This window comes from Aptenodytes patagonicus, chromosome 1 (genome assembly GCF_965638725.1).
Source record: "Aptenodytes patagonicus chromosome 1, bAptPat1.pri.cur, whole genome shotgun sequence".
NCBI classification, from domain to species: domain Eukaryota; kingdom Metazoa; phylum Chordata; class Aves; order Sphenisciformes; family Spheniscidae; genus Aptenodytes; species Aptenodytes patagonicus.
This window is the reverse complement of record NC_134949.1, coordinates 202,513,733-202,526,409: the sequence shown is the minus strand read 5'-3', so window position 1 is coordinate 202,526,409 and position 12,677 is coordinate 202,513,733. Positions and strand designations below refer to the sequence as shown.

The following is a 12,677-nucleotide window of genomic DNA, read 5'->3' as shown; positions in this document are numbered from 1 at the left end:
AAGGAAAGAGTGAGTCATTTGGCTGCTACATGGAAGCTAGATGCTGTGTCTATGAAACATGTTATTTGAATATACTGCTTTTTAGGCATCTTAATAATAGGGTTCGCTTTCTCCTTTTGTAATGTAGGTGAAAAGATATTACTGCTCTTGTGGGAAGAAATGGAAAAAAAACAAATTCCTGACAGAGGCCTGAAGATCTCATCCAGATCCTTTGACAGAAAAAATTAGAGAGTAGTGCCATGAATAACTGCTGGAAAGGGGAATGGCAGTGATGGTGGGCTCAGGGTGGTAACTGGTCTACCTACGTAGCAGAAACCACAACCTATGATTTAGGGTGTTTTGTGCTGTTATGAAACTGCATTTTTACACTGTCCCTCAGCCTCACCTGTAGGACGTTTTAGTTAGAACTTTTAGTTAGTTTTTAGTAGGTTTTTTGTTTACAGATTTCAGTTGCATTTAAAATAATCCAATGAAAACCCTCCCAAAACACAACCGTGTTTGAACATGCTCAGCAAATCACTTAGGAGCAAATGAATTGACATGTCTGTCTTTCTTCTAAAGCTAGAGAGAATGATTCTGTTTCTGGAGCAAAGCAACAGGATGAAAGAGCTGAGCTAGTAAGTAGTTTTAAGAGCTATGCTGTTCTTTAATTTCAGTTAAGCTATTCAGTTACGTGTTTACGCTCCTTGAGCTAAGAATAAAAAATTCTGTCATTTTCATTCTAGGCCCTCCCATCTGGCTATTTTTAAAAGTTACTGCTCACAAAACTAAACTTGCAAAACCTGGCTGTAGACTATTTTCACAAATAACCCCCTTTGAGGAATGTTTTTGCTATGTTTTAAAAAAAAAACAAAACAAAAAAAACAAAACAAAAAAAACAAAACAAAAACCAAAATCACTTGGATTCAGCAGCAGTGGGAGTCATTCAAAGAGAAATCAAACCTAGGAATTGTAATATGCTACTTACCTGAGGGTTTGTTTGTTTTTTATTCCTCTTTTGTCAAAGTTTTGGGAGTTATTGTTTGGCAATAACTTCTTGTGCTCAACTACTACACCAAGAGTTGAAGTTTAGTATTAATTTCAGTCCTTTGATAGTGTTAGGGAGAGTTCCTGCATAATTGTAATTTTACTCTGTATATGAAAGCTGAATGATTATTCAGACTGAAAACCAACGATGGCACGAATAGGATTCAATTACAAATTTACATTTGATTCTTAACTACTTGAAACTTCACAGTTAACAAACCGTTACAAGTTAAAATAAGCAAAACTGCTTTCTCCTTCCTCATATCCCCTTTGTTCCTTTTTGAGAGGCTTGCTCATAGTAAACTGCTGAACCCCTTCGCTGCCCTTAAATTGATTGTAGAATGGAACCTGGTTGGCATTGAAAATGGGAATTATCTGCTTATTTATTTTCAAGTGTACCTGTGAAAATGTTACCTTTCAAGAGATGCAGAACTATTCAGATGCTGCAGTAAATGTTTAGAGTTGCATGCTTTACTGTTAAAGTGACACTTACTGGTATGTAATATAACAGCTTATGTCTTTGGTTTACAGATTTTGCACAACTTTTTTTCCAACCGTGATAAATGTCCTGGGACAAGTGATACAAGTACGCTGTCCGTACCAGAGACAGTAAAGCTAAATGCTGAAGATGACATCAGAGATTTTGGTATGCATTGATGCTTTACTACTGAGTATACTGTGAAGCAAGACTGAGGGTAAAGTTACATTGTATGTCTTGAGCTGATCCTATGGCTTATTTCCTCTACCAACTGTGTACTCCCACTTCCTGAATTGATTCAACTTTGTAAAACTAATCTGGCCTTAGAAAAGGGAATCAGTTTCTGTTGAGTGAGTGAATTAAATCAGGTTACCATGCCACTGGATGACAACCAGATTAGTACTGGTGTAAGTGAAGGTGTGAGACTGTATGGGAGAGCTGAGAGAGAAAAGTGGTACAGGCTCAAGGGGGAGCAAGACTACTACTTCTGGCTATTCAATAGGTTTAGCTTTATAATGAAGTTTCACCCTAATGCTCATTATTCTGTGGTGAGCTTGTTTTTTAATCTGGCTATATCCTTTCTTCATTTACTTCACCTATTAGTAGTTCAAAACATGACATCATTTAGGAAAAGAAATGTTGATTTTTCTTAAATGAATGCAGAAAATACTCAGTCAAGGGGAAAAAATGTTTTCATTCTGTGTTCTTAGATCATGTTAGTGAACAAGTGAAAATGTACACTTCAGTGTGAGCTTTTTGATTTTTGTCGAGAAATGATGGCAGAAGGGAAGAATATTAACAAATTTGTTCAGCATGTGTGGGTATAAAAGGGTGCTGCAGAGATTGACACAGGACAATATATCCTTAGGATTGTATGTCTCTTTCTCTGAATTGAATGGACTGCCCTAAAAATATTGTTTGGTGGTACATGTAGGAATTGTGAAAGAATCAGTTTAGAATTTGACGAGGGCTGAGAATGCGGTGGTCAGGAAGCATTGTTGCTTGTAGAGCGATATATACTGCTATTTTTATATTGTAGGCTCAAACAAGCTGAGAATAATGTAGTTGGTAGTAAACAGATTCAAGTAATCTGTAGTCAGTAAAATACTTTTAGAAATTAAGGACAAATTAATGTCCTGTACTGTGTTCCAAAATGGCTTATTACATCCCATACTACAGTAGAGAAGGCTAGTTAAAACAATGTCTGAGTAAAAACAAGAGGAAGAAGAAACCCATTTCTTTTAAAGTACAAAATAACTTTTGCAAATGTCTCTTCCCCCCCCCCCCCTTCTCCGTTTTCCCTTTTTGATAATAGTTAATGGCATTTGAAGATGCAATGTTAAAAGGATAGCTCAAACCTCCATGTTTGTAGCTTTCAAATGTTGGCTTTCTCTGGAATAGTGTTGTATGATCATGAAAGGCAATCAGTTTTATGAGGTATGTGTTTTGTTTCAGTCAAAGAAAATAAGAGAGATCATAACATTGATTTGAATACCTACATGATTTTAAGGATATGAAGAGATTATTTACATTGTACAAGTTGTGTCCTTAATGGCAGTAAGACTGAATATATACACTCAGTCCAAAGTACAAGAACTGCCAAATATTTCAGAGATATTATTTTTTCTGGATTTTTTTTATTTTAGTTGTAATAGTTTGGGGGAAGAGGAAAACTTTTTTTAACTGTTTATATTTAGTGTAACCATGGACTACGAGGTATGTACTGTCATGTATTAACACTTCAGAATTTTACAAAAGGAGCTAAATTTGCATATATTCATTAACCATATTCATTTATAACCCAATCATTAATTCCTAAGGTTCATGTCCCTAGTTTAAGTAAGCCTAAGGCTGGTCACTGTAGCACAAAGCTTTAGGCATCTGGCCCTTGTAGCAGAATTCACAACTTTACTGTAGGTATATGTGGCAGGGTGGCAGTATATAACCATGGATTCAGAGTTAAGATTCTTCAAATACATAGTAATCAGCATGTTGACTGGGAAGCTATTTAAATTGAAAAACTAGTGGGAAACATGAAATTCTGTAACATTTTACATACTTCACCCTGGCCTGTTGCCCAAAACTTCATATTTAAACTCTTTAATTCAAAAAACAAAATGACATCGTTCATTCAATTTATAACCCTGATCAGAGTAAATGGTCTATCTTTAACCTCAGTGTCTAGAACTATACATGAAGTAGGACAAGTAGGTTCAATACCCTCTGCTAATAAGGATTCCGACCTGAAATGGGACAATATGTTCTAATAGTCAGTCAATGTATGACTCCAGAGCAGAAACATCCAATGTTTAAGCCTCTTTTTTTTCTGAGTATTGTATTATTTGCCCAGAAAGAGAGGCACTGAGAAAACAAATTAAGTAGTTATTGCCTGGTTAGGGCACTTACTGAGAAAACAGGAGAATTCTGTTGTGCAGTCCTTGGTTTTGGGGTTGTAATTTCACTGACCCTCCAGTGAGTCTAGAATTCAAAATGAGCTTCTCTGATCGCGCCCCCCGCCCCCCCCCCCCCAGCATCAGGTTATTCAGTGTACAACCAGTATCTTTACAATCTTTCAGATACTCCTGGTTTTCTATTTCAATTAAAGGTAGTGGCTTCTGTTTAAATAAAAAAAAATACAACTGTGTCTTTTTAGAAAGCTCTGTTGACAAATTATTACAGTAGCACAGAAGTTACTCCAGAGGAATGCCCTTCAATAAGGGAAAAGGACCTGTACACTCAATGTGTAGTGTTAGTTTCTTCTTTTTGAGATTTTGTTTAGTGATACCTTCTGCCACTCAGGCAAAAAGTAGAAAGTAAAGAGAATGGGTAATTGTTAGAGATGTGATGAAAGAGGTGGTTTTATGCCTACAGCATGGGCATGAACCATTAATGGATGTATTACAAATAGTTGGATGTGTGTGACCAAGTATTGGGAAATCTTCTGTGGACTTCCAAATGGAAAATCTTTCATACACTAGGTTATTTAAAAGTTCTAATAGGGAAAATAGTTCTAAATTATAGAAATTGTACCTAAAAAAGGCTTATGGAAAAAGTTAAGCTATTGGTTATGTGCCCAAGGAAAACAGAGGACAAGGATGTTTTCTAGGTACTTGGTTACAATTTCTTTGATACGAAAAAGCCTTAAAAAGTACTCTCAAAATAAAACCTAGCTATCTTTTTGAATGTGAAATATTTTGATAGGTAGGCCTAGTTTCATACATTTGAGAAGGTAATATTTTTATTTGGTATGTATAAGCTTTTAAGGCTGTCTATGAAGTAGAGTTTAGGTTATTTTTTCCCCACTGCATATTATTTCTCTACACAAACAAAAAATTCTCATTATTTTTCTAATATTTGTGCCAATCATTTGGAACTTCTTAAAAGCTTCCTAATAAATTAAAAAAAAAAAAAGAGAATCTTTTCTAAATCCTTCTAGACACTATACTATTCTATATCAAAGCAAAAGATTGTTATTTAAGGATGATTCTAGTAAACTGTTTCCTTAGCTGCCAGTTATAGACAAAAATAGGCAGCTTCTTAAGGTGTTTGGTGCCTACTATCTGGTATAAACTTTGGAGGAAAAAAATCTAGACATTTATCTTGTAAAATTACCTACTCATTCTCCTGTCTGTAGAAAAAACAAAATTCTTCTGAGACAGCTAGGTTTCCTTTTGGAAACCTGCTTCACCACCACAGTCCTCAGGAGGCCAGGGCATCTGCATGTATGTCCTTTGCCTCCTGTTTCCTCTAACAGCTGCTGTTAATTGCCATAAAATTGAAAGCTGTATTTACCTATAAAAACACAACGCTGTTCCTAAGTTATTTCCTAAAACTTAATTTTTTACTTCTTTTCCTCTCCCCATCTTCTCTAAACTGTTTAGGGTCGGAGATGTTAGATGGCTTATTTGGTGAGATGAATAGCTTTGAGGATACGTTCAACATGCCTGCTAAGTCCGATGGAACTCTTCTGCTGATGCCAAACGCTCTGGATGCAGTAGAGAAATGTGAAATAAACACAGATAAAGCACAAGAAAAGGGGGATGTTCCTTCTGAGCAGCCTAATAGAAGAAAGACTGGCATTTCACAGGAAGCGAGAACAACTAGCTGGACTGAAAAAAGCCACTCTGTTGAAATGAAGGATTCTTTACTCCAAAACATAGATAAAGATACAGGGGATGGTAAAGATAGCTGTTTAATAGGACAGGAAAAGGAACTGGAGTCACTTAAGATCGCAGGAGATGTGCAAGATTATAGAACACACAAGTCATCTGAGAATGAGAAGCCTGTGAAAGAAGACGTGCCGTCTTCATCAAGCCAGTGGTCTCAACTGAACTTATCTGATCTTGATGTAACTCACTTGGAAATGTCTATATGTAGCTCTCCACCCTCTGACTTATGTAGAGAGAAAAATTTAGAAGAGACGTCACTACTAATGACCAAGGATGATGCTGTGGAAACATCTTTACTGAATACTTCAGGCTTGATAAAAGCACAAAAGCTGTTGAGTGTCAATTTGTCAGAAAAGTGCTATGAAGTGAAAAATTCTGAAAACAACCCAACATCGGAAATAACTCCAGTAAAATCTGTGTCTCTGAGTGTCCAAGATCCAAAGTTAGTAAAAGGATGTGCAGCTGAGAAGGTTTCCAAAATGAGCTGCTTAAACTGTAATTCTTTTTTCGTTGAAAGTACAAATGTCACAGAGTATTCTGTAGTCTACAATGGCAGCTTTTCCAAGCATTTAAAAGCAACTTCTAAGTCTGTTGTAACTGATGTTCTGTCTCACCCACTTGTATGTAGTGCTATATCTCCAGATAATTGCAATGACCTACATTTAACAAATAGTGAAAATACTCTTACGAAGTCTGACTTTAAAAGCCTGAATATGTTATCCAGCTTGAGAAAGAGATCCAAGAGGTTTATTTATACAATAAATAAGACTTTACTGTATCAAGAAGAAACATTACAGAAAGAAGTAACCTCTGAATTGCCTATTCATCCTGTATTACCACATTTGGAATTTGATTCGTGTGAATTTAAAGGTTGTCATGTGGCCAGTGTTGATGAGCAAGGTATATTATTAAGCTTTTCATCATTTGTGGAGGATTCTGTATTTATTTATTAAGAACACTTTATATAAATGTTTCAGATAAAATAGTGTAAAATCTTGCATTTGTGATAAAGTAGCTCTGAAACTGACTAGTCTGGGAATCGAGATATGGAATTGGTCTATTATAATAATACTGACAGAACAGCATTATTTTCAAATAGCCTGGTGCTAACTTACTGTTTTAGTCTCAGGTTAGTTTCTGGAATAGAAACTTCCACCTGAACCGCTATTCTAATTGACAAGCTTAATTATCTTTGTCAATGCTGTTTAGACATCCATAATGTCAAGGGCCATCCTGTCTGAGTTGGTAACTTCTAAGAGATCATAAAGAATGGTAAAGTTATATTTTTATTTTTCTAAAATTAGGGGGTTTAAGACTGTACATCTGTTTCTTCCAGAAGTACAATATCTTTTAGAAAACAAATTATATAACAAAAGCAAGCACATACTCCTATTTTTAAGAGCTGTTGTTCTTGCTAGAAGAATTACTTAATATTAGGAATTGAAGTACTTCTCTTTAAAGTTTGCAAAAAGTCCTTACGTTGAGACACAAGGAATGGAAGCCCATCTCTTCAAATTTCATTGCAACTAAAAATTGATTTTTTTTTTTTTTTAAACTGACAGCATTAACTGGAGGCTACTCGCTTGTTTCTGGTTATTAGAACATGATTAGATTAAACAGATCTCCAATCTTGTCAAGGCATTCACATTTGTAAACAGAGGTGATATTTATGGTACCAGTGTTACATATGTGTAGAAATGATCTTATGGGCCAAAATTTTATGAAAAGCTGAATCTACATTTGTTTGCATAAAAGAACTAATTTATTAATCCTTTTTTTCCCTATAATGTCTTCTTTTTTAGACTGCTTGCTTTTTGCAGAGAGAAAGCATTTGCAATCGAATATCAAGGAGAACAATTTCAGCACTTGTACTTTAAAAATGGATATAATGGATAATTCATCTGATAATTCCTTCAACGATAGGCTGAAGCAACAAGACCTGAGAGACTTGGGGAAAAATGCAAGAGAGGATCAACCTGCTACATCATTAAAATGCTTAGAAGTATCTAATACACAGAAAGAAGACACAACAGCTGCTTTAAATAGTGAAATAATTTCAAATATAAAATGTAAAGTTCTAACTTCAGCATGCCTAATGGCAAGAAAGCATTCCAGATTGCTCCCTAAAGGCTGTTGCTTAGAGAAAGGCAAGGAAGATAAGTATATGAGTGCTAACGTGAATGATGGAGCTACTGTACCTCAGAGCCTTAAAGAACAATTTGCGTGGTCTTCTCCTAGGGATAATGAATGCTTGATTGATATGCACCGTGACGCTACATCTGTGGCAAACAGCGGTTTCAATACTACTTTGAGTCAGATCAGCTTTGGCAAAAATGGAGTCAGTAGTGATTGTTGCAATAAAATATCCACTGATAAAAGGCATGCTACAGACCAATGGTCAGTAGTTGACTGTAGAGAAGTACTTGGACCTTTGGGAATAAACTGCTCAGAAAATGATAGTACTGGGTTAAAACAAGGGGAGAAAACAGTTGCAGCTGCCTCTTCAGAAGTTGTAGCTGACAATCCAGAGTCAAAGTCAGTTGAAAATAATGAAAGCCCTCAAGCAGCTGCTTGCAATAACAGAGCTGTAGAGATTGCTAAAGAATTGTTAGATTGTATAGATGATAGTTCTTTAAATGAAGTAATTTCTGAAGAAGATAAACAAGTAGCACCTATGTATTCCAGCAAAAAGTCAAAGGAGAACCTAAAGTATGAAGTGAAATCATCAGGAAATCTTAATGCATGCAGTTTGAATCTGGGCTTTGGTGGTTTTCAGACTGCTTCCAATAAGCAGATTAAATTCTCTGAAGTCAGTATAGCAAAAGGCAAAATGCTGTTCAAAGATATTGAAAATGAATGCTTTGAAGCCTCTTCCATGAAAAGAGTCACAAACTCTTCAAATCAAGTTAAAAAGGAGAATACGTTTTTCTCAGATTCAGAAAGCAAGTTGGGCAGTAATTTATCTGATTCTTTAGATTCACAGACAAGTTTTCTGGAGCCCAGGCATACACAGTTTATTCCACATGAAGTTGGCTTGTGTAAAAGCTTTCCTAGAAGTCAACAATCCTTGCAAAAAACAAATCAAACCTTGACAGCAAGCCAAGAAGCTGAAATTGCTGAACTTTCTAGTATCCTGGAAGAAACAGGTAGTCAGTTTGAATTTACACAGTTTAGAAAGCAAAGTAACATGATACAAAACCATGCCTTTCAACAATTCGGAACTGTAGAAACATGTGGAACAACGAATGCGGAAAATATTTATGGAACAAGGAAAGATGCTGATTTTTGCAGCGCTTTTAAATCTGAAAATCAAGTAAAAAATGACAAGTATTGTACTAAGCAGGAAGACACAAATGAAGACTCTAAAGTGGTGGAATACGAAAGAGAAAACACAGTGGCTTTCCATAAAAATGACAAAAAGTTTACTTTTACTAACTTAGACAGAAATGAAAGTAGCATATCTGATGGGAGCTTTCCAGTAGCTAAACAGGACAGCTTTTCTAATTTTGTAGGCTTTACTTCAGCTGGAGGTAAAAAAATAAATATTTCTAAGGAGGCTTTGACCAGATCTGCAGAGCTCTTCAGGGACTTGGTTGATGATAATGATTTGTTTAAATCTTCTGAAACTAGTACTAGATGTCGCAATTCAAATGGGCATATGTCTTCTAACTGTAATTTTGTCAGATGCCTGACAAAAGAAAACAAAGGAAAAATGGTTTGTGTTTCAGATTTCAAAAGCATAGATGCCATTTCCCACACCGGTTCTGTTTCCCACCATGCGCAGAAAAAAAATGAGGAAAATATTAGTACGCTATTTAAGGAAAATAAGGAAAATTGGACAAAAAGATCAATAAATGATAATGAAAGTGTTAATTTCAATAGTACTAACGCTATCATCAAGAGTCTACCATCCGTTAAAAAACATAACCAGAATCATAAAACTTCCAAACAATTTTTGAATCAAATAGATTGCCAAGTTGAAGGTAGTTTGCAAGAAGACTCATTAGATGAAACATGTCTAGGAGATGCTATTGCAACTGCAGAAGAACATAGTTTAAGCATATCAGATGAAATGGAAAACCTATCTCCTAATCAGAAAGGAGAAGACAGAAAGCAGGAAAATGAACACTTGTCACAAAAATTTCAAACTCCAGCTGATGGTGATATATCCATTTCTGATGCAGCTTTGGATAATTCTCTACACTTGCTCAACGTACAAGGTGGAGAAAGAGATGTAAATGTTTTGGAGAACTCTGATAAACAAAAGACAAATAGTATAAATATGGAAGAAGACACCACCCATGATAAGATCCTGTTAGTGAATGAGAGCAGAAGAAAAATAGGTTCTTGCCATCATCATCAAATACCTTTCGAGCAAGAGGTGCATGTTGAAAAAAATGAAATGAAGGAGAGTTATCTGACTGGTTTTCATACTGCTAGTGGCAAGAAAATAACAATTGCTGATGGATTTTTGGCTAAAGCTGAACAGTTTTTTGCAGAAAATGTTGATTTAGGAAAGGAACATAATGACAGTTTTGTGAACCCCTTAAGGAAAAGGAAATGTGGTAAAAACTGTGTCAAAGACTGTGACTTATGTATTGAAAGCATTGCTCAATGTGATCCCAAAAAACTTAATTTTAATAAAAAGCTTGTTCCTGAAGAACCTGGAGATCAATTTAAGCAGACAGTAGAGAGCAGTCCCATTAAACACACTGTGATTCTTGATACTGTTAAAGTAGATACATTTGTTAATCTAGGTGAAGATTGTGAAAGAAGTTTGGTAACTTCATCTGCACATAAAAAAGCTGATGTCAGATCTGGACAGTCAGAATTGAAATCCTTTCCCAGACAGGAGAGTGATGCTTTAAGTAGAACTCATTTGTCTGAAGATGGAAAACTGTTTGCAGAGGGAAAGACGGAATACTCAGCAAAAAAGAGGGATGATTCAGAAAACATGCATGATTTTCCTGTGCACTCTGCTGCATCTCTGCATTTAATGAAGGTATCAAATGACCTTGAAGAGAATTCTGTGCCTGGAGATACAAATACTTTCTTTGTTGAGGATACTAACAATAAATCGAATCGATCCCTCCTCTTAACTTCAAAAAGTAGCTCTTCTCATTTGAACTGTAACAGTAAGGAATTTGACTTAGAACATTTAAATGAACCTTGTGCTGATACAAACTGCTTGACAGACACCATAGTTAATGCTTGCCAAAACCAATCACTAGTCAGTCTTCCTGAAGATGGAACTGATTTAACCAGGTTAAAAGAAACAACACTTAATGTTGAAAATGAAAAGGGTGATCTGAAACAAATTATGTTTAGTACAGCAAAAGGTAAAGCAGTTTCTGTTTCGGAAAGTGCATTAGCAAGAGTCAGACAAATGTTTGAAGAAGACTACAGTGAATCTGTAAAATATGAAATTGAGACTAACTCAAGAACTAATCAAACAGAAATTGCTGGAAATTCATCTTCCGTCATTCATGCTGAGTGTCCTAATTCTGCAAAGTTTTTAAATGCTACAAGAAGTGAAGAGATTAATTCAGCCGCATCCCATTTTATTAAAGTAAATGCAAGTGCTAGTGAAAATGGTCACCAAGATACAAACACATTTGCAGATGCAAAGTCTGTTTCAAATTCTCGGAGGCGATGCTTTGAACAGAATACTAAGCATTTAGGGCACTTGCCTGTTGCAGATAAGCAGATAAAGCAGTCAGATTCTTCTACAAGCAATCTTGGATTTTTTAGTACAGCAAGTGGTAAGCCTGTACAACTGTCAGAAGAGTCACTCAGGAAAGCTAGACAGCTCTTTTCAGAAATGGAAGGTAATAGTTCATCTCATGTACAAGAAGCATATTTAGTTGAGGAAGATGTTGAAAAGTCTGAAATGCACGCTGAAGTAGTTCCTAGGAAAATGCAGATAGCGTTACCAAAAGGGGAAGAAAATGCCAGCACTGAACTGATTTCAAATCCAGCTTTTGGGTTCAGCACTGCAAGTGGAAAGCAGGTAACAGTCTCTAAAAATGCCTATCAAAAAGCAAAGGCAATTTTAAAAGAATCTGATGACTTTTTAAGCAGTGGACTTTGCATTACAGATCAACTACGTTCAATTAAAGAGAGTGGTCAACATGCAAAATCTTTAACTGATAAAGTGATCTCAGAATCCAAAATTGAAAAAAGCTGCAATGAAGACTTTGACTTAAAAAGCATCTACCCTGAGGAAACGAAGTCTTTTCCAAGCACTTACCGTGTCAAAATGCCTGAGTATGTACCGCATAGTAAGAAAAACAAGCAGTTAACATTATTTAAAAATAGCTTTCAGCAGGAGGAGACTAGGTCTTTCGGAAAAGGGCAGCTGAATCTGGGGATGAAAACAGAGTCTGAAGCAGTTTCATGTAGTGCTACTGCTAAAGCAGAAATAAATATTAATCTTCTCCAAACTCCAAAAAATTACTTGGAAGTGGAGGCTGTAGAAAGTGCAAGAGCTTTTATGGAAGATAATCTTTCCGATTCTGGAGTACAAATCAATGCTGCACAGTCCTTCAGTGGCAGACTGGATAAAAACTTTCAAAATAAGACCTTTGGGAAGAGGCACTTTGAAGAAGAAAACTCACTTGGTAGGTCTTTGTCTTATATACGTTCAACTCCATACTTCTGCACTGTGGGTTGTTTGGGGCTTTTTTGCATGTCATTGATTTTTTAGGTCATATAGAAATTTAAGTTCTTACTCTGAGTGTTAATGACAAAAATTCTTGCTGCAGGCAATAATTCATCCACTCTTTCCAGCCTTCAATACACGGTACAAGCTAAATTTGTGATTAGTAACTTTGAAGGTGTGCAGATTTTGCTGTTTTATCATGAAGATACGGAAGAAAGCTACTGCTTATTTTCTCTCTGAGCAGACTTCTTTTTTTCCTCTCTGCACAAATCTAGTGGGGTTTTTTTAATTGAAAAATGAGAAGTAGTAATTCCATTTTAACTGGTTTGTGCCTTGTAGGTGA

General features: G+C 35.8%; 1 protein-coding gene across 1 annotated transcript in view; it reads left to right on the top strand.

Moving 5' to 3' along the window:
* BRCA2 (BRCA2 DNA repair associated) overlaps positions 1-12,677 on the top strand; it is a 41,391-nt gene that overhangs the window by 5,794 nt on the left and 22,920 nt on the right. Inside the window, exons 7-10 of the mRNA XM_076364281.1 lie at positions 562-617; positions 1,558-1,672; positions 5,386-6,573; positions 7,476-12,293. Of these exons, the coding sequence (XP_076220396.1) occupies positions 562-617; positions 1,558-1,672; positions 5,386-6,573; positions 7,476-12,293 (6,177 nt within the window). The remainder of the gene's footprint in view (positions 1-561; positions 618-1,557; positions 1,673-5,385; positions 6,574-7,475; positions 12,294-12,677) is intronic.